The sequence below is a fragment of the Myotis brandtii genome, unplaced genomic scaffold (assembly GCF_000412655.1).
Source record: "Myotis brandtii unplaced genomic scaffold, ASM41265v1 scaffold32, whole genome shotgun sequence".
Classification (NCBI taxonomy): Eukaryota; Metazoa; Chordata; class Mammalia; order Chiroptera; family Vespertilionidae; genus Myotis; species Myotis brandtii.
In genome coordinates this window covers 13,312,747-13,339,226 of record NW_005362269.1, presented here as the reverse complement: position 1 = coordinate 13,339,226, position 26,480 = coordinate 13,312,747, and the positions used below count along the sequence as shown (strand labels likewise).

Sequence of the window (26,480 nt, the reverse complement as noted above, 5' to 3'; positions counted from 1 at the left end):
AAGCTTCTTGTTTCCCTGCTGGGTCCTCTCTTTCTAGCCTCTATCTCATTTACAAACTTTCTTCTAACCTGGTCATCCTGGTTGTAATTCTTATAACCTCCCTTAGATCCTCTGCCCACTCCAATCACTTGCTGGCCACTGCCAAGTTGCCTCTGAAACCTGCCTTTGCTTTATTCCTTCCCATCACTCTCACTGCCCTGGGTGGGACCGTTATTGACCATTGGCCTTCTAATTCCTCTTTCTGGTCCATGCTCTCCTCCTCCTAATAGAGATTCCACAGTAACATTTTTTTCTAAAGTGCAGCTCTCACTCACTTGTGGGGTCAAGTCCAAATGTGTTTGATATGCAGCTCAGGGTGAACTTCCCAGTCTCCTCTTTGTTCACTTGCAATTTCTCTCCCACCCCACCATTCTCTTCTCTGTTGGGAGATTGTTCTTTATTCCCCAGTCCTACTAACACGTTAAGAGCTCTGAATCACGAGTCTGCTGTTCCCTCTGCTTAAGACATCATCCATTCTCTTTCCCAACCAGACCAATCTTCTGGCTTCAAAGTCCAGACCAGATATTAATTTCTTGGTGAAAGTTTTAATCACACAGCAACATTTATTATGGTCTACAATAATATGTATCATTGCCCATATTAGAGAGTAGATATTTCTTAAGCCCATTTCCACATCTTACTTATCTACTCTTCACAGCAAATCCAAGGGTAGGTACTTCCATTTACCAATGAAGAAACTCGGGCTCAGAGAGATGCAATAATTTTCCATGTCCCAAAGGCTAGGAAGTGAATGAACTGAGCTTTAAACCAACACAGTCTCATTACAAAGAAATGTGCTTGCCCTGGACAGTTTGGCTCAGTGAATAGAGCACTGGCCCTTGGACTGAAGGGTCCTGCGTTTGATTCCAGTCAAGGGCATGTACCTGGATTGCACATGTGGAAGACAACCAATCAATCAATGTGTCTCTCTCACATTGATGTTTCTCTCTACCTATCTTCCCCCTCCCCTCCACTCTCTCTCTCTAAAAATCAATGGAAAAATATCCTCTGGTGATGATTAACAACAACAAAATGTGCTTAATTCTTGTGCTATTCTACCTGCTGTCACCAGGTGGGTATTTTTCTTCCTGCTAGGATGTGAGTTACCTGGGGCCAGGGATTATGTGAAATTTATCTTTAAATTTACACTCCCAGTTTCCAGCAGGCAGTGGATATGCAGTAACTGGCTGATGCCTTGAATGAGTGACGCTGCAGTGCTCTGCTGTAGTGCAGGCGATCTGCACTGCAGACCATGACTGGCTTCTGGCGCATTTTGATCTCATCCCAAATTTCTTGCTCTGCTCCTCACTCCGCTCATCCTAGCTCATTATTGGCTTTGATCCCTTTCGCTGCTCCTTTTATCATAAACTCCATGAGTCTGGGATGGTTGCATCACCCTATTTACTGGATTAGACTTCTTATTTAATATTTAACTCCCTTTCCTTGAAGAACAAAATGAAAGCGCAAATGAAATCACCTTTTCGAATCCCTTCTTGATATACAAGGCAGCACTCCCACTTCTGACGGCTTCCCAGAAAAAGAGGACGGCCAATCTCAGTTAAGAGTGATATAATCCCCATGGCTTTCACCACAGGATCAATGCAAGAACAGGGATTTATACTTCTGCCCAAGATTCTGATAGCCGAGGGTTATGAAGGAGACACCAGAAATCATGTTGAAATGACTTGCATGTGAAAAATCTATAAACTTTAAAAGCAGTGTGAATTGATTAAATATGGTGACAAAGAAATTTATTTTGAAAATGGTGCTACAAAAATAAGTAGTACTGTGTCTGAAGTGTTTTCCATGTACCAGGCACCAAAGGTAGCAGTTTGGTATACATCATCTCATTTCACAATCACAGGAATAAGGGAGAGGTACAACTATTACTCCCATTGTACAGAAGAAGAAACAAAGGTTTTAAGAGATTAATGGTAACTTGGCAAGTTCATGGAACTGGTAAGGGACAGAGCTAGGACTCAAATCCTTTTCTATCTGGATCGAAGATTCCTGTACGTAATAGATATGCCATCCTGTATCCAGTGTATTCCTATCACAAATAATGGTACTGACACCTAGTGAGATTGGGTCTGCTGTCCCCAGCCATACAGCTAGTTAGTGGCAGAACCAGGGGGAAAACGTAGGTCTCTAGAATTTTTCTCCTAAGCCCTCTGACCTCTCCCATTAACATGTTACACCATCATAGGGCACAGCGTATATATTTTTTTCATCAATACCCTTTTTTTTGTTTTGATTTTACAGGGACAGATTGGAAGTTGAAAGCACTTTTACCCATGGTCTTAGATATAGGCATGGTTTTCCTAGGAGAAATAGTGATAGGAATTTTGGATATTTTTAAAGCATTCAGCCCACGTATTGAATCGTAGAGAAAATGACCCTGAGTCATGTTTTGACGTCTACTTTTTTGGATTCATATTTCAGAAAAGCAATATTTCAGGTATATAAGATCAGACTGTCATTCCTGTATCTTCAATGTGCAGTCATCCCTCTTCCTTAACTGAGTATTTCAGCAGGAATACTACCGTGCACCCTAGTATATATATTTATATTTCTTTAGAAGGGATGAAATTATCTTCCTGTCATTCCCCAAGCCCCTAGTTCATTGGCTTGTTATCACAACAGCTTAAAAAATTTCTACACAGCAAGGGAACTGTCAACAGAATGAAAAGACAACCTTTGAAATGGGAGAGAATATTTACCAATCATATATCTGATAAAAGGTAATGTCCAAAATATAGAAAGAAATCCTACAACTTAGTAAACAAACAAACAAATAAAACAACCCCATTAAAAATAGTCAAGAAACTTCTAAGTCATCCTTGATGTCTCCTTTTCACATACTTCTCAGACAATACATCTGGACATATTACTACCTCTACCTCCAAAATGTATTAAGAATCACACCATTTATCACCACCTCTATTGGTCCTAGACACTATCCTCTCTTGCCTTGGCTACTATAATAGCCTTCTGACTGGTCTTCCCATTCTTGCCTATTGTACTCTATTCTAAACGCAATTAATAGCCAAAGTGATATTTTCAAATGGGAAGTCAGATCATGTCACTTAAAAATATCCGCATAGATCTCCATTTCCCTCAGAATGAAGACTGCAGTTTTAATTATCTATGATGTCCTCTATGATCTGTCTCTTCCTTTACCTCTCTGACCTCATTCCTATTATTGTTCCCAATGTGCCATTTGCTACAATCACAATGACTTTCTCAAATACACCAAGCGTGATCTTACAATAAAGTCTTTGCACTAACTCTTCCATCTGCCCAGGATGCTCTAACCTCAGAAATATGCACAGTAAATTTTATTTCAAAACTAAATTCCTTCCCTCCTATAAGGTTTTGTTTTCTCAAATATTACCATTTTAATAAAACTTTCCCTGACATCCTACCCTTTTTAAAACTGAAAAACTATAAGCACATACTCCCAGCTACCTTTATTCTCTACTTTTCTTTTTTCCATGGCATTTATCACTTGCTAGCACAGTTTTTTTTTCCTTTCCTATCTTTCTTCCTTCCTCCCTCCATCCCTCCCTCATTCCTTCCTCTCTCTCTCTCTCTCTCTCTCTCTCATTTCTTTCTTTCTCTATGTCTCTTTCTTTCCTTCTTTTATTCTATGTTCATTTTTTACTGTCTTTCTCTCCAACTAGAATCTAAGTTCCAAGAAGGAAGGACCTTTTTAAATAGATAGTAGGTGCTCAATACTATTCTGAATGCAGTAAAAGTTTCTAGTTAAATGTTGCCACCCATTACTCAATCCATTTTGAAATGACGCTGAGACCAGTTTACCAGTCATATGAGAAAGCCTATCCCATTTACTTAGGTTCCCAGGCCGTGCAGTTTTGCCTCCTTTGGTTGAGGCAGCAGAGTTATGGAGAGAAAAGAAAAAGAAAACTTTTGAGTTGCGAGACTATGCAGCCACAGCCAAACTGGAAGCCATTAGTAGCCTAACGAAAATCATGTAAGAATGAATGCAGAACTACTGTGTTTAAGCCAAAAATATGTTTCCAGTCTCTTTTGAGTGCTCCTTCTTCTCTGCCCAACATTGAAAAAAGAGCTAGTCAGAGTTTGCCCCTATCTCTACTCTTCTTTCTTCCTTTCTCCTTGTGGGAGCTCATCAACTTCCATGGGTATGTACCAGTATAGACCACTGTTATGCTGTTGATTCTCCAGCTGATGTCTCCAGTTCTGACCTCTCGTCTAGGTTCCATTTTTAGTAATTACACAACTATACACATACCTTTCTACTTGGATGTCTTATGCCACTTAACAATGAACAAAATGGAGCTCTTGGTTAAACCCGACCCTTTCTAAGGTCTTCTCTTCTATGCAATTAGGAATCCATTCCATTGCTGAAGTCAGAGATCCTTGATTGCTTTTTGTCACCAACTCCTACATTTAACTATTTCCCAATTCTGTATATTCTATCTCCAAAATACATCCTAATTCATTTACTGCTCTACCTTGGTGAAGGCTACACCATTTCCCCCAAGTTCCAAAAGAAATCAATAAATAAAATGCTATAGAATTCTAAGGATTGGGCATTCACATACAGTTGAAGAGATCAGAATGGTGTGATAGAAGACCTAGCATCTTAGATAACTCTGTGATGATAGATTAGAAGGTGACAAATGCGCGGGCTTGGGGATAACAATAAAAGTGAAGGGAATAGGACCAGGATGAACAAAGACACAGGGGAGGAAAGAATATGCTCTGGAAAAAGGAAGTAGCCCAGTTGGGTTGGAGCTGAAAATATATTTAGAGGAGAAGTGGGAGCAAGGGCTAAAAACATAAAATTGGACTATATTGTGGAGGGCCTGAAATACCACAGAGGGACAGATTAAGTTGAGTTGTATACTTCCTGCCTTCCCAATGTGCCTTGTTGTTCATAGCCATAAATGTGTATCAGCGGAAGTGGAAGAGGGCCTGTATTCTCTTAATTGTTTTGCATTTCACTAGGGTCTTTTCCATTCTGAATGTACAAAGTGTTGCCCAAAATAAATAACTTTTTCTACTCTTTTTTCTCCCCTGTAACATCAATTATTAAGCAACACTATATTAGCAGGACCATATGCTTATTATAATAGCAATTGCTTCCACATGATTATTTTCAGAGTATTTCTTTCTGCACTGAGATATTTATCTTATATGCAGACCTACTTCTTTTGTAAAAATACCAATAGCTGAGATACCACTGTGTTTATGATTACTATCCTCATTGAATCAAAGGCCCCATAGATGGAGGAAGTTTTAAGAATATTTAATACATCATTTACTCGATTTTATCTCCTCAAGGTGCCTTGCAGATTGTCTTAGCAGATGTGAAACTCCTTTCATCATGTGTAATTCAATTCTATCCTTGGTTTGTTATAAATTAACAATCTGAAATAATGTCCCGTGTTTTGAACAACAGCTGAGATATTTGTGATGGAAAAAAATCCCTTCCCCACTCAGAGCTAACTTTATTCTTTGTTTAATACAACCCTTTCAAATGCTTTTCCAGCTTTTGAGCCTGATGGATTAAATGGATTTCTGAGATCTCCAGGTAATATCTATCTATCTACCTATCTCCATATATATAACCATATATATTTATGGTTTTCTACCCCACAAAAACAAATCACATGATCTTGAGAATGTAGCCAAATGACTTTCACACCTGTAAATGAACATTTTTAAGCTCTCTGTATAGATAAGCACAGCAGGACTTATTCAAAGATCACCTAGGCATTGTAAAAAGTAAATACAAACTTCAAAATGAGAAGACTCACTCCCATATCTTTTAAAATAAGAAATATAAGTAGACAATAAATTCAGGGAGAGTTGAAAACCAGAATGAAAATATTTTCACCCATAAACAGGAAGCACATTAGCACAGTTTTCCATGCTCCTGAGCGTAAGTGGGTGCCAGGTCATTCTCACAGGGCGCCTGGGCCAAGGCCAACCTTCCTCCAGGAGACCCGTGGGGAAGAATGACAATTTTGTTTAAAAAAAAAAAGAATGACATTTTTGTAACCGTGTATGTTCTGAATCTTCTAGGAATTTATTTTCAGAAATAAGTTAGTGAGATGCATAGGAATTTAGCTACAAAGGTTTTATTCATAACACTATTCTTTAATGCTTCCAGAATGAAAATAAGTTAAATGTCCAATGAAAGGAAACTGAGGAAATTTCATGCTAAAGGAATACTATGAAGCCCATAACTGTTGTAGAAGACATTTAATGCCATGGAATATATTAACTGAAAAAAAAATAAAACTACACAGGGCTTGTACACATGATGCCTACTCTGTAAAATATGTATATTGTGTATACACATATATACACAAGCACACAGCCTGAAAAATAAATGCACCAACATATTAACCATGCTTGTTTCTGGTGTCAAATTACAGGTGATTTCTATTCTTCTTCAAGCTTTTCTGTGTGTGTATGGGTGTGTGTGTGTTGGGGGGGATATATACACACATTCATATTTCCATATGTTTTAGATATACTTTGCAAACTTTTATTATATAGTTTAGCCCTATATATTTACATATTTATATATTTACATAGCATATGCTATAATATATTATTATATGTTCCTTGGAAACCATAAAGGATTAATTAAAAAATGGCCTTTTCAGCACTTATTAGTACTAAAGTGAAAACTGATAGCATTAAAATGCTGTTTACTTTGAGAGTCCACAAGGCTAAGACTCTTTTGAAAGCAACGAAGAGGCCCTGGCCTGGTGGCTCAGTTGGTTGGAGTCTTGTCCAGTACACCATTTTGGGTTCAATTCCTGGTCAGGGCACATACCTAGGCTGGTGGTTTAGTCCCTGGCTAGGCGCATATGCAAGGCAACCAATTAATGTGTGTGCGCTCTCTCTCTCTCTCCCTCTTCCTCTCTCTAAAAATCTATAAACATCTCCTTGGTTGAGGAGTAAAAGAAAAAAAAAGAAGCAATGAAGATACCACTTTGTATTAAACCTATAGAACCTGGTAAATATAATTACTATTATTACATAAGAAAGACTGAAAGTACCAAAACTTAATAGTCATCTTGAAATGTTAGAAAAAGTATAACAAAATATACTCAAAAAGATAAAATGAGAGCATTATAAAGGATGAACATAACAAGAGTGAAAAAAATTAGAGTAAATAATAAATAGAAAATTTGAAAGAGAAATAAATATATCTCTTTGAAGCCTGATTTTTTTTTTAAAAAAAAGCATAAGAGGTGAAAATAGAAATGATTAGGGATGAGAAGAGAGACATATACTTACAGAGGAAGTTAAACAAGTTACATGAGAATATGACTTCAAGAAGGATATAGAAACAGGAATAAACCAAGAAATTGTTAATCACCCGGAAAGAGTTCTAGACAATGTTCATCTATAATAACACACTGTTTCTTTAAAAATAGTATTATGGTCTGTGTTTTCCTATAAATAGCAATATTTGGTGCTATTTTATTATCTAATCATGTAATTAGTATAAACACTTGAGCCCAGCTGTTTTAACACTTTGTCGTATGTGTACGCATCATAGATTCCTCTGTAAGAAACGTTCCTTATACTCCATGAGCTTCAAATTAGATGCATTTCAAATGTTAACATCTTAATTACAACTATACAACATTCATATGCTTGTCGGTGGTTCATTTCTCTCACTGAAAACTCAAAAAGCAGAAGCCTCTGCAGTCCAGCCATGTCTTGGGTCCTCTGACCTGGATCACTGTGTCCCTCCCTGATATCACGGCTTCTAATTTTGTGTACCTTCCTGTCCAAACACGTATGTGTGTGTGTGTGTGTGTGTGTGTGTGTGTGTGTGTGTGTGTGTGTTTGCCTGCGCGGGTGTCCACATGCACACTAACCAGAAGCTTCCTAAAATGTAATAGTTCCTGTTCAATTAAACCTTGTAACTCTCTAGTTCTTCTTGTTCAGACCATCATAATTCCTAGCAGGAAGCTGCACGCTCCTCAACTGGTTCCTCCATCTCCAGTGATATATATGTACTGCTGTCCAACCAAATCACCACATTCCCACTAGTATGACTGCAGCTGGACTTTTTGGAAGAGAATGTTCCTGAAAAAAATCATCATCATCTTTGCACTCCCTCCTCACGCTCCGACCACCATCCACATTGGTTTTCTTTCATTTGGAACATCCTTCATCTCAGTCCCACTCATATAAACTCTAACCCTCATTTACAACCTAATTAAAACTCTATCTCCTCAAAGCCGCCCTTCCTCTCCCAGCCTGCTGACATATACAGTGCTATTTCCTTATTTCTCTGTTGAGAATAGACGGGAAATTCTCAGTAAACGTGTAGGGGTGCTTGCTTCCTTCAATAAACAACAAAGGAGATATTTTCATCCACCCGTGTAAGAAGTGAAAGCTGGCACAGGGAATTGAGAGAAGAAAATAGGGATTGTGTCAAAAAATAGTAAAGTATGATCAGTGTGGATAGCCATGAACAAAAAGACAAAAACTAATAGGTTGCCACAAGGTAATGGATTATCCACATATTCTGGAGATTGGTTGCTTAGACTTGAGCTCAATCCCTCTCAATAACGTCCCTCCTCCCAACAGCCCTCTGTATACATATAACACAGATACCTGCACAGAGACGCACAATGGTTTTGTATAAGGCTGAACATCCAGCAGCCACTCCTTAAATTTTTTTTTCCAAAATAAAGTAGGAATTCTCCATATTAAAGTATCTCCTCCTTAGCTACTCTTTGTCAAAGCTAAATAAAACAGAACATAATTCTACCAGCTTCACATATGTGTGTATTAAAATATGCATATTTAACCAATGCACATTAGCTTCCAAATACCGATTTTCTGCTTCTAATTCATTGCAAAGATGCTGTTTGACCAGTGAATGTATGAGAGTGTATCTCTTGCATAAAATATACTGTGAGAAATACTTCCCACACTTCCTCATGCGCCTGGCTCTCTCCATGTAAATCCACATCACCCTTTTTTTTATGTTTAACACAAGCAGAAATACTCCTGCTGTGTCGATCTTTTCTAGTCCCCTAGGGCTGATATAAACCTCCATGAATGGAGAGGTTCCAAGGAATGCTAACTCAAGTATTTCAGTCCCTTCTATTAGTAAACAGGCTTGCATTTCAATTATCTTTTCTCCTTCACAAGTATCCTTGGGATGCTGAGAGAACTGGGAGTATATTGCACAGTAGGCGAGAGTAACCCTGAATAATACTTGGTCCACTGCTTATCCACTTGCAGATAAGTGACATTTTTCAGTTTGGGGAGCACTGTCCCCAACCCAGCATTATCCTGCATGGCTCCCACTCTTTCCTTGTGGGGTGCTGTCTTCATAAAACCCTGCAACTTGCTTTACTGTCTTCCACTTACCTATAACAGATTCCACAAACCACTTACTTGCCTGACCAAAATGGAACATAATGAGTACAAAGTCATTTTCCTCCTCTTTTAAAAAAATATGTTTTCATTGATTTCAGAGAGGAAGGGAGAGGGATAGACAGAGAAACATCAATGATGAGAGAGAATCATTAATAGGCTGTCTCCTGCACGCCCAAATGGAACATAATGAGTACAAAGTCATTTTCCTCCTCTTTTAAAAAAATATGTTTTCATTGATTTCAGAGAGGAAGGGAGAGGGATAGACAGAGAAACATCAATGATGAGAGAGAATCATTAATAGGCTGTCTCCTGCACGCCCCCTACTGGAGATTGAGCCTGCAACTCAGGCATGTGCCTTGACAGGGAGTTGAACCTTGACCTCCTGGTTCATGGGTTGATGCTTAACCACTAACCCACACCAGCTGGGCATTTTCCTTCTCTTTAAATGGCTTCCTCCTGAAAAGCCCTGGGGTTTTCCTCAATCAGCTCAAGTATCTAAAGATTTTAAAGTACGTTTTCCCTCCACCTATTTCCTAAAGGTCCACCTAGATCCTTTTATATTAAAATGGCTTTAAGTGTATGTGTTAAAATAAGAGATTCTCACTTTAATTGTTCAGTACTTCAGGGTACCCACTTAGAAGGTGGGAGGGCATATCACCCACTTAAGATCCCCTCTGACACTTATACAATTCCCGTATTCATTTTTAAATTAAGTTGATTTTCATATGATTTCACTTTATTTTAGTTTGCCCTTAAATTTTCGTTTATCCTGAAAACTATTTTAGAAATTTGTTATAGCAAAATTAACCCCATTTTACAGAGAAGTCAAATTTACCAAAAAAAAAAAAAGAAGAAAAGAAAAGAAAAAGATCTAACATAACTGTTCTGAACTCATGTTAAATGAAGCTAAAATTGCTGGTTTCCAGCTTTGTTTCTACCATTTTTAGTATCTCTGAGTTTATATGTAGGTTAAGGTTGGTAACTCCAGTGCCTACAAAGGCTACAGTGAACCTCAAATGAGAGGAGGTGCCTGGGGAAAGCTTGGGTGACCCAGGTGACAGGAACCACCTAGAACTGCAGGCTCACTGCTTCTAACCCAATACAAAACCAAACCGAAACAGGTGTCACTGGGTATTGTAAATCTGGAGAGAAGCCCAAAAAACAAATTTCTAATATGAAATCTCCCACTTTTCAAATGTTGCTTAGTAATGTACAATTTTTAGACACTGCCTAAAACTAACCAAATAGCACAACTCCTGGGCCTACAGTTCGTGACCACTGTGGTTAATGACTATTCCTTGGACCTTTTACTTCCGTCTTTATTTCTTTCACAGTCCTAAAGCTGAGTTTAAGGAGACTGGGAGGAATAATTACCTAGGTGGTTCTTTCATCCTGTGCTAAATAATACTCAGCATTAAGGAATAAGTAAAAGTTTTATCTTTCTGTATATGCATAAATACACAACACCTACATATCTGCAATGTCTATCCTGTTTACAAACCTATCACTTAAAATTGCCTCCTTTGCCAAGGCCAGTTTGGCTCAGTGGATAGAGCGTCGGCCTGCGGACTGAAAGGTCCCAGGTTCGATTCCGGTCAAGGGCATGTACCTGGGTTGCGGGCACATCCCCAGTGGGAGATGTGCAGGAGGCAGCTGATCGATGTTTCTCTCTCATCGATGTTTCTGGCTCTCTATCTCTCTCCCTTCCTCTCTCTGTAAAAAATCAATAAAATATATTAAAAAAAAAAATTGCCTCCTTCCACTTGCCCTGTCCCAGTTCCAGAACAGGTGATTGACATGTTTCTTTACTTTTAATATGCACTTTTTAGTTTGCTATTATTTTCTGTGCAAATTCATCCTGACTCAGATGTCTAGAAAATTTATACTATCAACGTCCTTAGCTTTAACTCATTTTATTTATGGCCTTAATAACTTATTCCATCTCTCCCCAAAGTTAAAATTTAATTTGATCCCTGACAAACAACAACGAAACTAAAAAGTGGCTGCACACTAAGCAAAAAAGTTGAGAGTTTTCTGCGTGAAGAGGCTTCTGATTGTGAAGGGACAGAAACATGTGGCCTCTCACCGGTTTCCTGCCTTTGCTGCTTAACGGAAGTGAAAGTACAGATATCAGGAACTCAGCAGCTTAAAGCCAAATGATTACCCAGCAAGCCCAGTGTCTCCCCAGAGGCCTGGAGATTACACGTGTAATAATCAGGCTGGCCCTGCCAAAAGGAAGGCTTAGCGCTGCATTTTATTTATTGTATTTTTTGAATGGAGCCATTGCTTGATAGCCCCTGGGAGCGTTAACAAAGATGAAAGAAACCACCAAAGGAAAGAAAGAAATATAAATACCTAAGAACCATGCAACTGAAGTTTATAATGTGGAACATGCAGCGCTGGAATCAGCACATAGGCTAGGGTCCTTCAAGTTCATTACGTTACAGCAATGGAAGCATGGCTTAATCAGCCGGAAATCTAGATCACTGAAGTCTCATCCAGGTTCATTGGCCAAACATCAAGCCTCCCATTTCTTGCTCATGTATCACACCATGTGACAATTTGATATTCCTAAATTTTGTCTCTGATTGTCTATTCTTATCAGCTGTATTTTAACACTATGATAATTACTATATATTTGAGACTCCTATTAATTTTGCAAAAAGGCAAAATAAACTTTTTTTTTAAATAAGGTGACTCTAGAGCAGTGGTTCTCAACCTGTGGGTCGAGACCCCTTTGGGGGTCGAACGACCCTTTCACAGGGGTCGCCTAAGACCATTGGAAAACACATATATAATTACATTTGTTTTTGTGATTAATCACTATGCTTTAATTATGTTCAATTTGTAACAATGAAATTGGGGGTCACCACAACATGAGGAAATGTATTAAAGGGTCGCGGCATTAGGAAGGTTGAGAACCATTGCTCTAGAGCCTCTAATATCTGCACTTTTAGAGAATCAAATCGGAGTTATCAAAATCAAATCATCCTTTTATTTAGGAGTAGACAAGTCTAGGAGCTTGGGACATTTTGTTCTCGCATCTTTTTTTTCAATCCATGCTACCTCATTTTAAGTTCTTCTCTATAAACATTATTCTTTCAAATTTCCAAGAATAAAAAAAATAAAGCTCATAATCACACTTTGAAATAATTGTCATTGAAATGGATTTAAAGTTTGTTTTGTTTTCTTTCATTTTTGCTTTGTTTTGTTTTGTTTTGTATTTAAGGAATTAAGACAATAAGTTTCCATGTAAGTTTTTTCCATAAAGTTTGCCTGGAAAAGAAATCATCCGCATACCAACATCAAACGTACAGTCCAATATTACCTTGTAATTTTCGTAGCCACCTCTTTTACTACTCTTACTCCCAACTTCAAGGGCAAATTTATGAGCCCTGGGCTACAATTATCTGGTGCTTACAGTAAGTTTTTACTTCTGTTCTAGGCATTCGGTGTAGCTCACACATGCAGGATGGGGGAGACGAAAGGAGTAGAGTAGCTTCTAAAACACAAAGGAAGTTTAATAGCATGCAAGAGGAACAGAGTGGGGTCGAGACAAAACCCCACAGCAGGTCTTGGAGGTGTTTACTTACGGGGAACTCCAAAGTGAAACTTACCGAGAAGCCACATTTTGAAGAGAGAGGAAGAAAGTCACCCCATATGACAAATGAGTGCAATGTGGATGGTGGGAACCACCTACAGACACTGTCTCTGGTACGAAGGAAAATCCTCCTTCCCTCCGAGTGCATGCCTCATGTCTCAATTAACATGCAGCCAGTGGCCGTGTGCTTAGGCCCTTGGAGGAGACACAGGCACCGCAGACCTGCCAGGAGGACTCACAATCTAATAGAATCTATGTTCCACAAACACACTCTACACAAATCCATTATGTGCCCAGAGCCGGCTTGTTTTATAAATGCATTTGGTGAAATGCAATGGAATTAACCCAACATTTATAGTTTCAGCCTCAAAGCACATTATGAGAATTATAAATGTCCCAGTTGACAACAGATGAAAATGAACATTGTCCTTATTTACTTTGGGTGGAAAAGGAGAGGAGAAGGGAAGGATAATTTTTTTTTAAAGCTTTAACCGAGGCCAGATTTCATTTTCTGTAACGTCTGGCTCCCTATCCCATAGCCAAGCTTATTTTCTTTGTCTTTTCTTCTTCCTGGATTTCCAATAATGTAACTGAAACTTATAATAGAACTGTGCTGGGGGAAAATAAAACCAACAAAAAAAACCCTCAAGGATATTTTCAAGTCCCCAAGGTGAAGAAACTGCCTAAGGGAGTCAAGGGTACACAGACCAGATTTTTTACAACGTGTGCTTCTCCGCATTTTTAAGAAGGCAATTAGTTATTCTTGTGTACTAGTGACTGCCCCATTTTCTCCATAACTCGGGCGACACAAAGGGCCTCAGAGAGGATATATTTTAAGTGGGACATTTATTACCCCAAAAAAGGAATGTTTCTAATTTAAAGTCACCGGGAAAGCCCTTTCGATAGATGCAGTGAAATTTCACAGCGGCAGAAACTTGGCCGGGCTGTTCTCAAATCTCATTGCCGTTTCCAACCAAGCCATCGTTAACCTACAGACCGAGGTAAAGAGCCTGATAAAATAACCCGGACCCGAGCGTTTCATCTATTGAAAGAAACCCAAGCCAAGCCCGATGCTAATCTGGTGGTCACACAGTGAGCATAAGATGCAGAGCTGCGAGGGGTGATGATTCCGAAATGTTTATGCTGGGGGTAAAAAAAACAAAACAAAAAAAGACAGACTCATCTGTGTGCTCAGTGTAATAGGATTTTCAAGTGACTAGTGGGTCATTTTTGTCCCAGCAGCAGACAGGAAGGACTGCTGCCATCGGGAAATTTATGACATGAGTTTGAAGGTTGGATGCATATTTCACATTAGAGAGAGAGAAGTTGGGTTTTGAGACCTGTCTCCATGTTCTACCTATGCTTCATAAAACCACACTAGGAATTTTTTAAGGGTGGTTTTCAAGAAGCACTGGGGAACTCTATGTACCCCGAGACCCCACCATAAACATGCCATAGGAATATATGGGATCCAAGGAATAGATTCCTTTTTATGACCACATCTCCTTACATTCTAACATGAAATTGGAGAGCTTCTTTTTCAAAGCATAGATCCTTGTTACTTCCTGTTCACGAGAGGCGTACCTAAAAGGTTATCGATTTGGTTCTGAAGGACGGAGTGTTTATTATGGAGGAAGCCACTGCGGGTACAAGTGTGAGGAAATTAATGACGGCTTGGTGAGTGTCCATGCTGTGGTGAGGAATCAGTGGGGCAACTGTCAATCTATATGATAATACATTCCCAAACTTCATAAAGTCAGTGATGTGAAAACGCATTGATTTCTCCGTGAGCTAAACAGAATTTGTCGGGGAGCAAGAGCAAGAAGTGGACGGAAGTCAGCGCCTCGTTGTGCAGAGGAGTGTGTACCTGGTTGTTATTTGCTTAAAGAGCTTATGACATGACGTGCACAGTTTCTTAGTTTTAGTTCTGGCTGCAAAGGAGAACAGAACATGCATTCTGCACGTCTTTTGAATATGGGAAATACTGAACAATGGTTAAACAGAGAAAAGAAAACACATTCTCAATATTTTAAAATAACCGTCTATTACCTAAGCTTGGACTATGGCTACAATACCCCTCCGGCCTCTGCCAGACACAGGTATGAAAGGGTTGCGTAGGCCTTCTATCATTTTTCTTTATGCATCTGACTGCATTATAACTAGCAATTCCAGAAAAAAATAATGACACTGTGTCCAAGGGTTTATTTCCTATGAGTACCCAGCGATTTATAGAGACTTCCCTAAGGTAAAAATTGTTCAAACATGATGTTTCAAATAGTGTTGAAAACAAAGAAACTGTTGGCCTATCAAATACATCACTAATTATAAAGTTCTCCCATCCATAACAGTTCTGGGTAAATTCAAGGCAAGCATTTTTGGCTCCCTTTGTTCATGGAAACCTCTCTTTATTAGTTGAGTTTTTAAAGATGTATGTAGCTTTCAAAGAGAGGGTGCAAACTCCATAAGTATGTATAAATAATTCTGTGTATTTGGTTCCCATAAGACCAGTGAAAATACCAAACAAGGAAATTTTGCTAAAATACCTTGTTTAAACTGTTCCTGAAGTTCTTGGATTGCAAGGGGTTTTATTTATTAGATAAGCAAACTGCCTCTGTTGGAACTATATCCGACACATACGGAAGCTGAAAAAGTACGTCAGGAAATGAATTCAATGTATGCCTTTCTGGAAACTTCTAAAAGTAATTTCCTATCAATGAAGCACCTTGGAGTGTTGAATGTGCCAAGTGGCAGAATTTTGTCAGAATTCAAAAGGAGTCAAGTGCGGATTTTTCCTCGAGAGCACACCTTGATTAACTACGCGAACGAAGGCATAATTAAGACACATCCCCTTGTCCCCACCATGGAATACATTATTTCAGAATTGAACCTAAATTTAAATGCAACAAAGTGACACCTTTTGGATTACATGCAACTTACCCAGGAAATGATGTATTTTCAACAGTTTTGAGATCAAGTAAGACTTAGCTCTGCTTTTGCATCAGCAACAAGCTGTCTGCCTGCAAGTTTCCTTTACTTATTTATTTTTTTAATGCAAGAACATCCTTAAAGCTGCTCTAGGATAAGTTTATAGCATTTTATATAAACACCCTTAACTGATCTACTTGGATGCATTTTAATGGTAATTCCTTTATCAAACACACAATATATTCATAACAACCCACATAGCATTTGATGTTTTCTTCATAAATCAACTGTACCTAATGCGATTTCTCTTTTTTAAAAAAATGGTTTTGACTAAACATAGTTGTGAGTTGCTGAGAAACCCACAAATAAGCACCTTATCTCCTTAATGACTTTCTTAGGTTTCCTTGTATTTACTGCTTAATGATCGGAAGCATTTAATTTTCAAAGTTTCATTAAAGCCCGTCTACAAAGCTGATGGATAAGCCGTAGCGATCTGTGATAGAAGATGTGGGAAGTCGTTAGCCCACATAGGTACCAAGGAGAAAAGTACACCCAGAACACAACTCTTTTTTGAAGACAAACCCCTTCCTATTTGTCATTATTAAAGTCCAGAGCATCTGTTCTGAGTTTGATCTTCAATACGAGGATATGAGGCATTGCCGCCTGGCAATAAAAGGCTAAGATAAGGTAGGATTCTTAAGAGATCTTCATGAAAAAAATAAATATATAACCCAGGTTGCCATTTACCAGGAAGGGGACATCAATACAAAGACCTAGAAACTTGTGGAGAGAGGACATTTTCTAGGCACAGGTCATGGTTTATGTTTCCGCGTTGGCAATGTCATTTACTTGCTCATCAGACCAACCAGCTCTACCTGACAACCAAGTCATCGTCAAAACGTGATTCCTTATGCACTGGAGGTTGGCTGGCTTATTTCCTCCCCCAGCTCAGAGTGGGTAGACAAAGTCAATTTCCAAGGAAATGAATGGTTTTAGATGCCTCTTTATTAAAAATAAATAAATAATGAAATCCCCCCAAGCCCCACAGTGTGCAGTGCCCAGAACATGGAAAGGTATGTAAGAAGCAGGCCTACCGTTCTCATCATCTGACTTATTCTCGTTGTCAGAATCAGTCAGGGTCAGGGCTGAGTTTTCACGGCTGGACAGGCCGGAACTGCGCCTGGATTTTATCCCTCTCCCCCACAGTCTGATGGCGTGTTCTGGAGACATCCCTCCCTCGGTGTCCGAGTCGGCGTCAGATCCCGTGCTCAGGGAGTAGCCCTGGTGAAGGATGCCCATGTCCGAGCAGTAGCCACTGCGGTGCGGGGAGGGCTCACAGATGCCCAGCTCCGCAAGGGTGAAGTTAGTTCCTAGGGTGACAGCAACAGAGAGGCCGTTACAATGGGGGAAATGCTTTACAGGGTTAAAATGTTTTCTTACAAAAAGCAGACAGACACTTTCCCATCCAAAAAAATAGACCAGGTTTGCCACAGTACACAGAACTAGGTCTTGGGCAAGTGTACTTAGGATATTGGGGTCAATTTGAGAACAAAAAAACGTAACCATCTAAGATTAATTTGAATTCTAGGACAGAATGCTCAGGTTTTATTTAAAAATAAAAATTCTAAGCATTTCTTGTTGTCTAGGGAGCACCACGTAGATTAGTGAAAAAAACACTACATCAAAAGGAATAGCTACTATATACCGAGCACTTTGCTCTAAGTATCTTTTATTTTGCAACATTTCACATTTTAAAATTTTTATAATAACTTTAGAATGATGATACTATTATTGTAATTATTCTTTAAATAAGGAAACTGAAGGGTAGAGGAACAGAGAATTCAAGTGACTTACCCAAGGTCATACATCTAGATTGTAGCAAAACCTGGATCTGATCTTGAGCAGTCTGTCTTCAAGTCAAAGAACCTTAATCCTCCAATAAATGGGAGTGGTGGCCAGGAGACCTGGGTACCAGTCCTAGCTTCCCACTGGTAAGTCTCACTGTGGCAAGTCTTTTATTCCTTGAGCCTCAATGTTCTCATCTGTAAAATCTGGGTATTAATCTCTTAAATTCCTCTCAGGATACCTATGTGTATTATATGTGATCATCTACACCAAACTGTTTTGTTTAAATGAGTTATATAATTTGTTAACTAAGTCAGCATCCTAGGGATGAAGAGTCGGTCATTTTGTTTTTCAATGATATCAAACAATTTCTCTTTGCTCACACAATTTAACACCACAAGTAGGCTTCACCTATGGAGAGTACATATGTACACATGTGGGGTATGAGGGGTGTTACGTGGTTTTAGGGGACGCAGAAGAGAACAGGCATTTGTTGAACACATATATGTTCCCATGAGTCAGGCATGGGGCCAGGCAACGTACAGCTTTATCTCATTTAAATCCCACCTTAGCCCATCAGTACAGGGGTAGAACACTTTACAGAGAAGTTAAATACTGGATCCAAGGTCACACTTGGGCAAGTGGCAGGGCCCATATTCACCTCTAAACTGCAGACTCTAAGCATTTGCTCTTTCTACAATGTCAAATGGTCTCAATCAAAAAACCCACTTGACAACATTTTTTGCATAGTGAATGCTCTATTTGTGTGCTTTAAAAATTCAGCTTCTTTTAAGACATTTTAAGGTTTCAAGGCAAATTACATGGAATCATATGGAACACTCAACTTATTGATGCATAAAGCTGATTTTTGTAAAACCTTTAACCAATGTAAGGACAATGAAAACTATACAGTGAAGAAATGCACTTCTACACTGTAAGTGAAGAAAACCTTATAAGTACCTCTGAAGCCATGGACTTGCTATGTCTACCAAATACACTAGAGGCATTCCTAATCACTCAAGTCTGAAAACTCATGCTAAACTTCACACTCTGACAGTCCACATACATGCCATCACTGCTCCGCTTTTATTTTTAAAAAACACCAAGCAACCATTTATATTAATCCAGGGTGACTTTAATTTGTAACAGACAAGTATTTTTATTCTGGGGTTTTATTTTTCTTTCTTCACTGCACATTGAACCTCCCCAGCCTTATTTGGCTGTGTAAATGGAATCAAACCCATTTCTATACATAATTGTCTCTGCAGAGTGAACCCACTGGGGAGCTAACCCAAGCAGAAGTCCCCATGGGCATGGGATGATTTCCAACCACCTGTGCCTGTGCGGGAGGAGGGCCAGCCTTGCCACCGTCACCACACTGTCTATTCCCCAGGCCCATCTGTTCATGCTGCTGAAATTCTCTGCCCCATGTACTCTGTTCCAGTTTGCAGCCTTGGTAACCAGGTATTGTCTCATAATTGTACATGAAAATGTGTATTTCAGGTTCAGTAGTCTATAAAACTGAAGTTGTTGAGTTCATATATATCTGGTGCTGCAATACTTTTCTCTCGATTATTGCTTTTCTCATTCTTAAGTCAATGGAAAAAAAAGTTGTTGAATATGAACATTTCCCCAACTTGTCTTTAGAGCCCATGCGTGTTCTGGAAAGTCATGAGATGTATTGCTTCCTTTTCCTACAATTAATGAAAACAAGCCAAATTGAACATATATGTTTTTATTCCACATGTGGGAATTTTCAGCTCTTGGATTCCATTGGAAATGGGGTACATACATACACTTTCCTGATGGTTTTCCCTGATTGCATTATTGGGAACTAGCTTCAAAGACCTCCTTGGGAAAAGAGAAACATCTGTGTGAGGGAAGGAAACCTCCGTTGCAGAGCTTCCCACGTACTTTTCAGTCTGGGGACTGGAAGGACAGGCGGTCAGCCTGGGGCATGGGAAGCTGTGGAATAAATACAGTGCCCCTGCTTTGCTTATCAAATTTACTTGATGATAAGGAATTAAACTATTATTTTTCTCATAAAACAAACTTGAGATCATCATGAATCAGTGAAAATTTGCATGATTTTTTTAAAAGTAACCACACATGTTAGAAAAGAAAGAGTATATTTCATGAGTTTCCACTTCAAGCTCACAGCCCTGAAGCCACAGCAAGCAATATGGAAAATAAAACCTGAGGCACCATATTGAATTCACCAGGAAAAAGTAACTCAGTTCACACTGGCTTATAGAAAGGCAGGTTTTCCTCTAAAAACAGAATTGTTTCCTTGGAAATTATATCTTGTAGACTCCTCATCTTCATCTTCCCATAGGACCACACCTTCCTGATGCCACCCATTCCCCACAATTCCTGGTTGGCTACTTTTTTTTTTTTTAACCTTAGCTAACTCAAAGAATAGAAAACTCATTCTCAATACCTGGGGGGCAGATTCTGGACTAAGCCTTTCCCAAGCTTCCTGGCTTAACATAGGAAACAGGTAAGCCATATTCACTGTGGTCTATTCTTTATTAAATCATTCAACAAATATTTATTATGCCTGGTACTAGGCTAGGCATTGGGGATATAACAGTGAGCATTATAAAAATACAGTCCATGATATTTACAGTCTAATCGGGAAAGAACATTAATCAAATAATCCCATAAACAAAGTGCAATCTATGCTGTAATAAATATTATATAGGAAAAGGACAGGGAGCCATGGAAGGTCACCTGGTGGTCCAGCCCTTCACCCTTTACCAGCATGCCTCACTGATGTTCATTTAGCAATAGGTTCACTGCTTTCAGGGACTAGACATTAATTTCATGGAGAAGTTATCATGTCTCTTTCCATACCCATCTTCCCAAACATTCCTCTATGGGAATGTGTTTCAGACAAACATGTTTCATGTAGTTTGTCTTAGAGCTTGGAGCCCCATGCCTAGCACGTAAATAGTATGGGAACATTTTAATACTGTGTCAACTTAGTGTTTGCACTTACTTTTCTCATTGAAGGAAGACTGCTTTTGCTTTAATTCATCTTGTATAATTATGCCTTTATTAAGCTCCATGGCAGCTTTGGATGAAATAAAGAGCCTAGTCATTGTATAATTCCCTAGGCTGAGGTGTCTAGTGGAAAGCAGTCAACATTTCCTTCCTCCTTTACTATCTTGCAGAACAATAAAAAGAGGCACTATATTTTAGTATTCATGAAACTCATGTTTACCCTCTATCTGCCCCCAATCTCCTTGATATCACTGATGAGAGTGGATGTGGGCAGTGTGTCAAACCGAGGTCATTTCAGGGATGTGTTGTATAGCTATTGCCAATTAACTTCCCAGGATGGCCACATATTATATTATCAAGGTGAGTCAATATTTTTATAGATGAACTAGAGGCCCAATGCATGAGAATTCATGCACTGGAGGGGGATCCCTCAGCCTGGCCTGCCCCCTCTCACAGTCCAGGAGCCCTCAGGGGTGGGAGGTGACCTGGTGATCATAGGAAGGCGATGCCCCCATCACACCTCTGCTGTTGCCACTGCCGGCAGCGCAAGCCTCGGCCGGCCCTGGTTACCTGAGCCTTGGGCAGCCCTGGGTGGCTGGGCAGCCTCCATCTGAGGCTTGCCTGCACTTTGGGCCGGCCCTGGGTGGCTGGGGGGCTGAGGGGACTGGGAGACTCCGGAGGCAGGCACGCAGCAAAGCTGGGCCCACCTGGGGGCGGGCCCAGCCTTGCCGCACGCCTGCTGCCCTGGCGGGGCTGAGGCTGGGGGCTAAAGCTGGGCCCACCTGGGGGCGGGCCCAGCCTTGCCGCACGCCTGCTGCCCTGGCGGGGCTGAGGGGACTGGGTGCTGCCATCTTGTGGCTGTGGGCACCACCATCTTTGAGGACATGACAGTCAATTAGCATATTCCCTCCTTATTGGCTGTGGGCACCGCCATCTTTGCAATGGCGTGAGGGTCAATTAGCATATTCCCTCTTTATTAGGATGATTACACAAAATCTATGATATTTAGATCATGGAATTTTAGTATAATTTAAGGTGACGGGAGAGAATGTTAATGTCTAAAAACTATTAGGTGATCAGGATAGCAGAAAACAATCTTTAAACATAACTCTCTTGATTAATCGCTTTTGCTTTAAGTTGTCTTTTTCTTGATCACAACCTATGTATAATACAGATTCGTTTCCCAAAAAAAATTAGAGAGAAATTTTTGCCTTAGATATCAAGTGTCATCACTTGGCCAACTAATTGTACTTGGGGATGCAGCTCTAAGGAGGGATATGTCAGCACGTTGTGATCATGGCTTTATTTTCTAAGTTTTTACCAACTTCTCACACTTTCAAATAACCTTTAACTAGGAGAAGCACATATGTTGCTAAGTCAGAATTATCATGTCATGGGTAATACCAGGGAATACAAATAGCATTGAAAATGTCAGCATTTGAACAGATTTTGCACTATGAGGGCAAGAAGATAAAAATTAACTATAGTAATGGTGGAGTACAATACAGAATACTTTCATTATCTAAACATTTACTATGTAAGTCCCCTGAATTTTAGAGAAGAAATTTAACACAGGGGAGCCCAAGTTGCTATACCATGAAAATAGTTGCTAATAGTCACTTATAAAGTTAATCCCCACCTGTTACCACTCACTTACTGCTAATATCTGATTTCCTATCAATCACATAACAATGTCGATGTCATCAATTAGTTGCTGATAACAGAAAGTAATATAATGCTAATGTGAGATTAAATTTAAAAGCTCATGAAGATGCAGATTTTCCACAAAGTCAATACAAATGTTGCTAAAAAAAACACAAGGATCATAAGCAGGGCCACAGCATAACCAAAATCTAACAGAATTAAGCTACTAAGAGAAACTAGAAATGGATGTTGGCATGATGATGAACTCTTCAAAAGGTAATTTGATGGACTTCTGGTTCCAGACCAAGATGGAATTTTCCACTTCTCTATATTCCTCCCACTAAGTACAGCTAAAAACCCTTGACAGTACATATAAAAATCACCTGGGAAGAATCTAGAAGGAGTTGAGAAGAAGTCAGAAAGATTAGGGTCCTGGGACCTGAGGAGGAACATACTGGTGAGTTCCTTGGATTTTAGTTTTTCCTCTTATATTCAATTTTTTTGTAAAAAAATAAATGACCCTCTGTGATCATGTTTCAAAATGCAACTTGAAAGTAAAATATAGAATAATGTAGTCATACAATTTGACTGTAAAATGTATAGTATGCCCCCTTACTTGGCATTCTTTTCTTTTAAAATAACTATAGCACAGTTGGAATAATAAATTGTATTCAATATTAAATTATACAATACATTTTATTTTTCCAAAATAAAATTGCTATGAAATATTTTTTATTATTTAATATAAATTTTGGTTCTTTTTAAACATTGATTCCTTTTTTTAAGTGGCCTTTTCTATGACCATTTATTCTAAGAAAAAGAATCTCCTGTAAATAAACATGGGTCACTTATCTTTAGCAAATGCTACAAGTCTATATTTTACAGTCAGAAATGAATATCCAAATTTTTCTAACAGGTATTTTACACATGGATATAAACTATAATGTTATAGTTCATATCACAGTAAACAAAGTAATTTCACCCAATGCCTTAAAATTTTGCAAAATAGAATAATCAAGAAAAATGTGGTAATTATAAAAAATAAAACTCTTATTTTTGTTTAATTAATCAAAGCCTATCACCAAATTATTTTCTCACATTAAATACCTTATATTTAAATTTTGAGCAATTACAAATATGTATGAGCTACACAAAATAATCAGTCCAAACAATTACCAACATTATCTAAATTATTATTTTCATACAAGTCTAAAACCTATATATTTTATATGCAATAATAACAATTTTGAAGGCCAGAAGGAACTACTTATGAATTCTAATGTTTTATGCTGTGTTTACTAAAATTGTTCACATAAACTCTCTCTTAATGCCCTTCTAAAGTTCATCTGATTTTACATATTCAGATATTTTCCCAAATGTTGACAAAACTGTTCACAATATGATCCTGTGGCTTAAAAACACAGAGTAAGTGCACATACATTATTATTCAAAAAAATGTAAGTCAATATTTATAATTCAAAAATGCACTTTAAGGATAACAATGTTCTTTTATCTGTAGCACCTAAAACATTAATATTTTAGTACTTCTCCACTTTTAGATTAAGAATTCTAATCTCTGTCTGAATGTCAGATATGTCACAACTTTTTGCAATGACTTTAGTTAGTCATTCCAATGCAAATAAACACGTTTCCAAATCAAGGAGACACCAAAATGGCTAGTGAAGAAGGGAGAGTGTCCTATGTCCTAGGTTTCTCTGTAAGCTTTGTCACTTCACAGAGAAAGGTGAAAGGGGCATTCTCTGAAATGGTGGCATTTCCAGGTTCCAACCTGAACGAAGTCCAATTTGGAAAAGCACAAAGCAGGCACAACAAAAGGTTCTGCTGATCAGCTGCCAGTTCAGAAAGAGAAATGAGATGTCCAGTCATCTGGCTAGCTGGAGACTCCTCTGCTGATTAAAGCTCAGACAAGATTAAAAATCAATGCTGCTATTAAAGATGGTACCAATCACGTATTCTATGTAAGAGCAACACGGTGGTGGACATCTGGTCGTGGGAGGCTCTGCCTCTCCAAACAGTATTTTTACTGGTAATCAGAAAAAGAAAAGGACAATAGTGAGTGAGCTACAATAGTCTAGCTTTCCTATATCTGAGAACAGTTACTAGATTAGCTTACTGAAGACTTCACAGTGTGGCAGGCACAGTCCAAAATGCTTTTATATAGTTTCCTGATTAATTAGGACAACAGCCCTATCAAACAGTCACTATACAGCCTAGAGTTAATGTGGGAGTTCCAGTGTCTCTTTTAAAAATACTTATTGACCATATATTCTTAGAATTCATTTGTTCTGGTGAGTCTACATTTATTCATTTATTAAGGGGTCGTAAAAAATAGCACCTACCTTCATAGGCTTGTTGTGAGGCCTGAATTAGGTAAGGCACAGAGAAATGCTTAGAACATTGACTACTAAAGAGTAACTACACAGCAAATTATAGCTATTAGGTGACAATCAGTATACAGAGGAAGTGACTTGCTGTGATTTTGGTTTATTACTATAAAATTATTAAAATTTTCTATTTATTTTTTTCTTGAAATGATTTCGGAAGTTTTGAAACAATCGAGTTTTTGAGGAATATGCCCATTTCAGCTATGTTTTCAAATGGTTGGAATAGTTTTCCAAGTATTTCTGAGTTCTTTTAATGTCTGCTAGATTTGTTGTTTGCTGTCTTCATTTTCATTCCTGCCATGATTTGTTTGTGCCTTCTTTCTTTTAGCTGGATTGGTTTCACCAATGATTATGTCTGTCCCTCAAAAAACAATTTTTTTTAATTCTTCCTTTCTGTTTACAAGTTATCACTTTCTCCGCCTTTCTTTTAGTTCATGCCATTGTTTTTTTTTTTTAAATATATTTAAACTTTGCTCTTTATGCTATTATTGTCCAGCCATTCTTCTTTTGTTAAACATTCCAGGCTATATATTGTATTCCTCTCTAAGGACCACTTTCACCACATCTCCCAACTCTTCATTCATGGTATTTTCATTGTTGTTTTGATCTAAATATTTCTATATTTTTATTGAACTTATTAAGTTTATAAATGTATTCAGATAGTTTGTTTATATTTTTGTTTGTTACTTCTAATATAATTGCACTTGGCTAGAGAGCATAATTATATCACTCTATTTAGAATTCTATTCTTGCTTGATATATACTGTGCTCCAATTTCTGGGAATTCATAATTTCTTTATTCTAAATATTTCTCTGCCATTGCCTCTTAAATACTTCTACATTCTGTATTTTCTCAGTAATTAAACTAAATACTATCACTTTCTCTAAATGTCTCTATTATATTTTTTGATCTTTTTTTCTCTGTATTGTCTCTTGCTAATTTGGTTATTTTTTTCAGTTGACTGATTCTTTCTTTAATTGTGCCTGATCTCATATTTACTACATATACTAAACATTTAAAAAATTTCAGCAATTATACATTTTCTTTCAAAACTATTATAGCTTTTAAAGTGTTTCTGTTCAGTGCTTCCATTACTTGCTAATCTGTATATTACACACAGTTGAAAATATGTATCTGACAAATTCTAATGTTTTAGGATTTTAAAGATAAAAATTGGTTGTTTGTTGCTTTGCTTGCTCTTAATTATGAAGGTGTGTGTTTTTATGTACTTAATTACACTTAATTTTAGTTGAGATTGGTTTATTTTAATTTTCAAAAATCACAGGGGCCTAAATTGATGATGCTTGTGTCCTGAAATTTCTGTATTTGCTTCTGTCTAGGCCCCATGGTACTATTAACCACATTTCTCTTCTCAGATCTCTTGCTTATTGCAGGAATCTCAGTTTCAGGTCCTCTTTCTTGCTCAAAACCCAAGGTCCAGTCTCCTAATTGCACTCTGATAGCAGCCCTTGCCTTCAATGAAGAGCTGCTGTGATCTCGCAAATCAATCTTTAGATTATTGTCTTTAGCTCATTTTTAGTTCTTATTTTGTTTTGTTTTAGTTGCTTAGAGATTTACTTTCTGTGAAAACTACTTGCCTCAT

At 38.3% G+C, this 26,480-nt stretch overlaps 1 protein-coding gene across 4 annotated transcripts in view; it reads right to left on the bottom strand.

The window, feature by feature from the left end:
* The window catches only part of TENM2 (teneurin transmembrane protein 2), a 1,214,660-nt gene that overhangs the window by 833,172 nt on the left and 355,008 nt on the right, over positions 1–26,480 (bottom strand). For 3 of the 4 annotated variants that reach the window (XM_005870581.2, XM_005870582.2, XM_014543189.1), the window contains exon 4: positions 17,071–17,346. The exons of the other annotated variant lie outside the window; for it this stretch is intronic. In XM_005870581.2, coding sequence (XP_005870643.1) covers positions 17,071–17,346 — 276 coding nt within the window. The remainder of the gene's footprint in view (positions 1–17,070; positions 17,347–26,480) is intronic. 4 annotated transcript variants of the gene reach the window in all.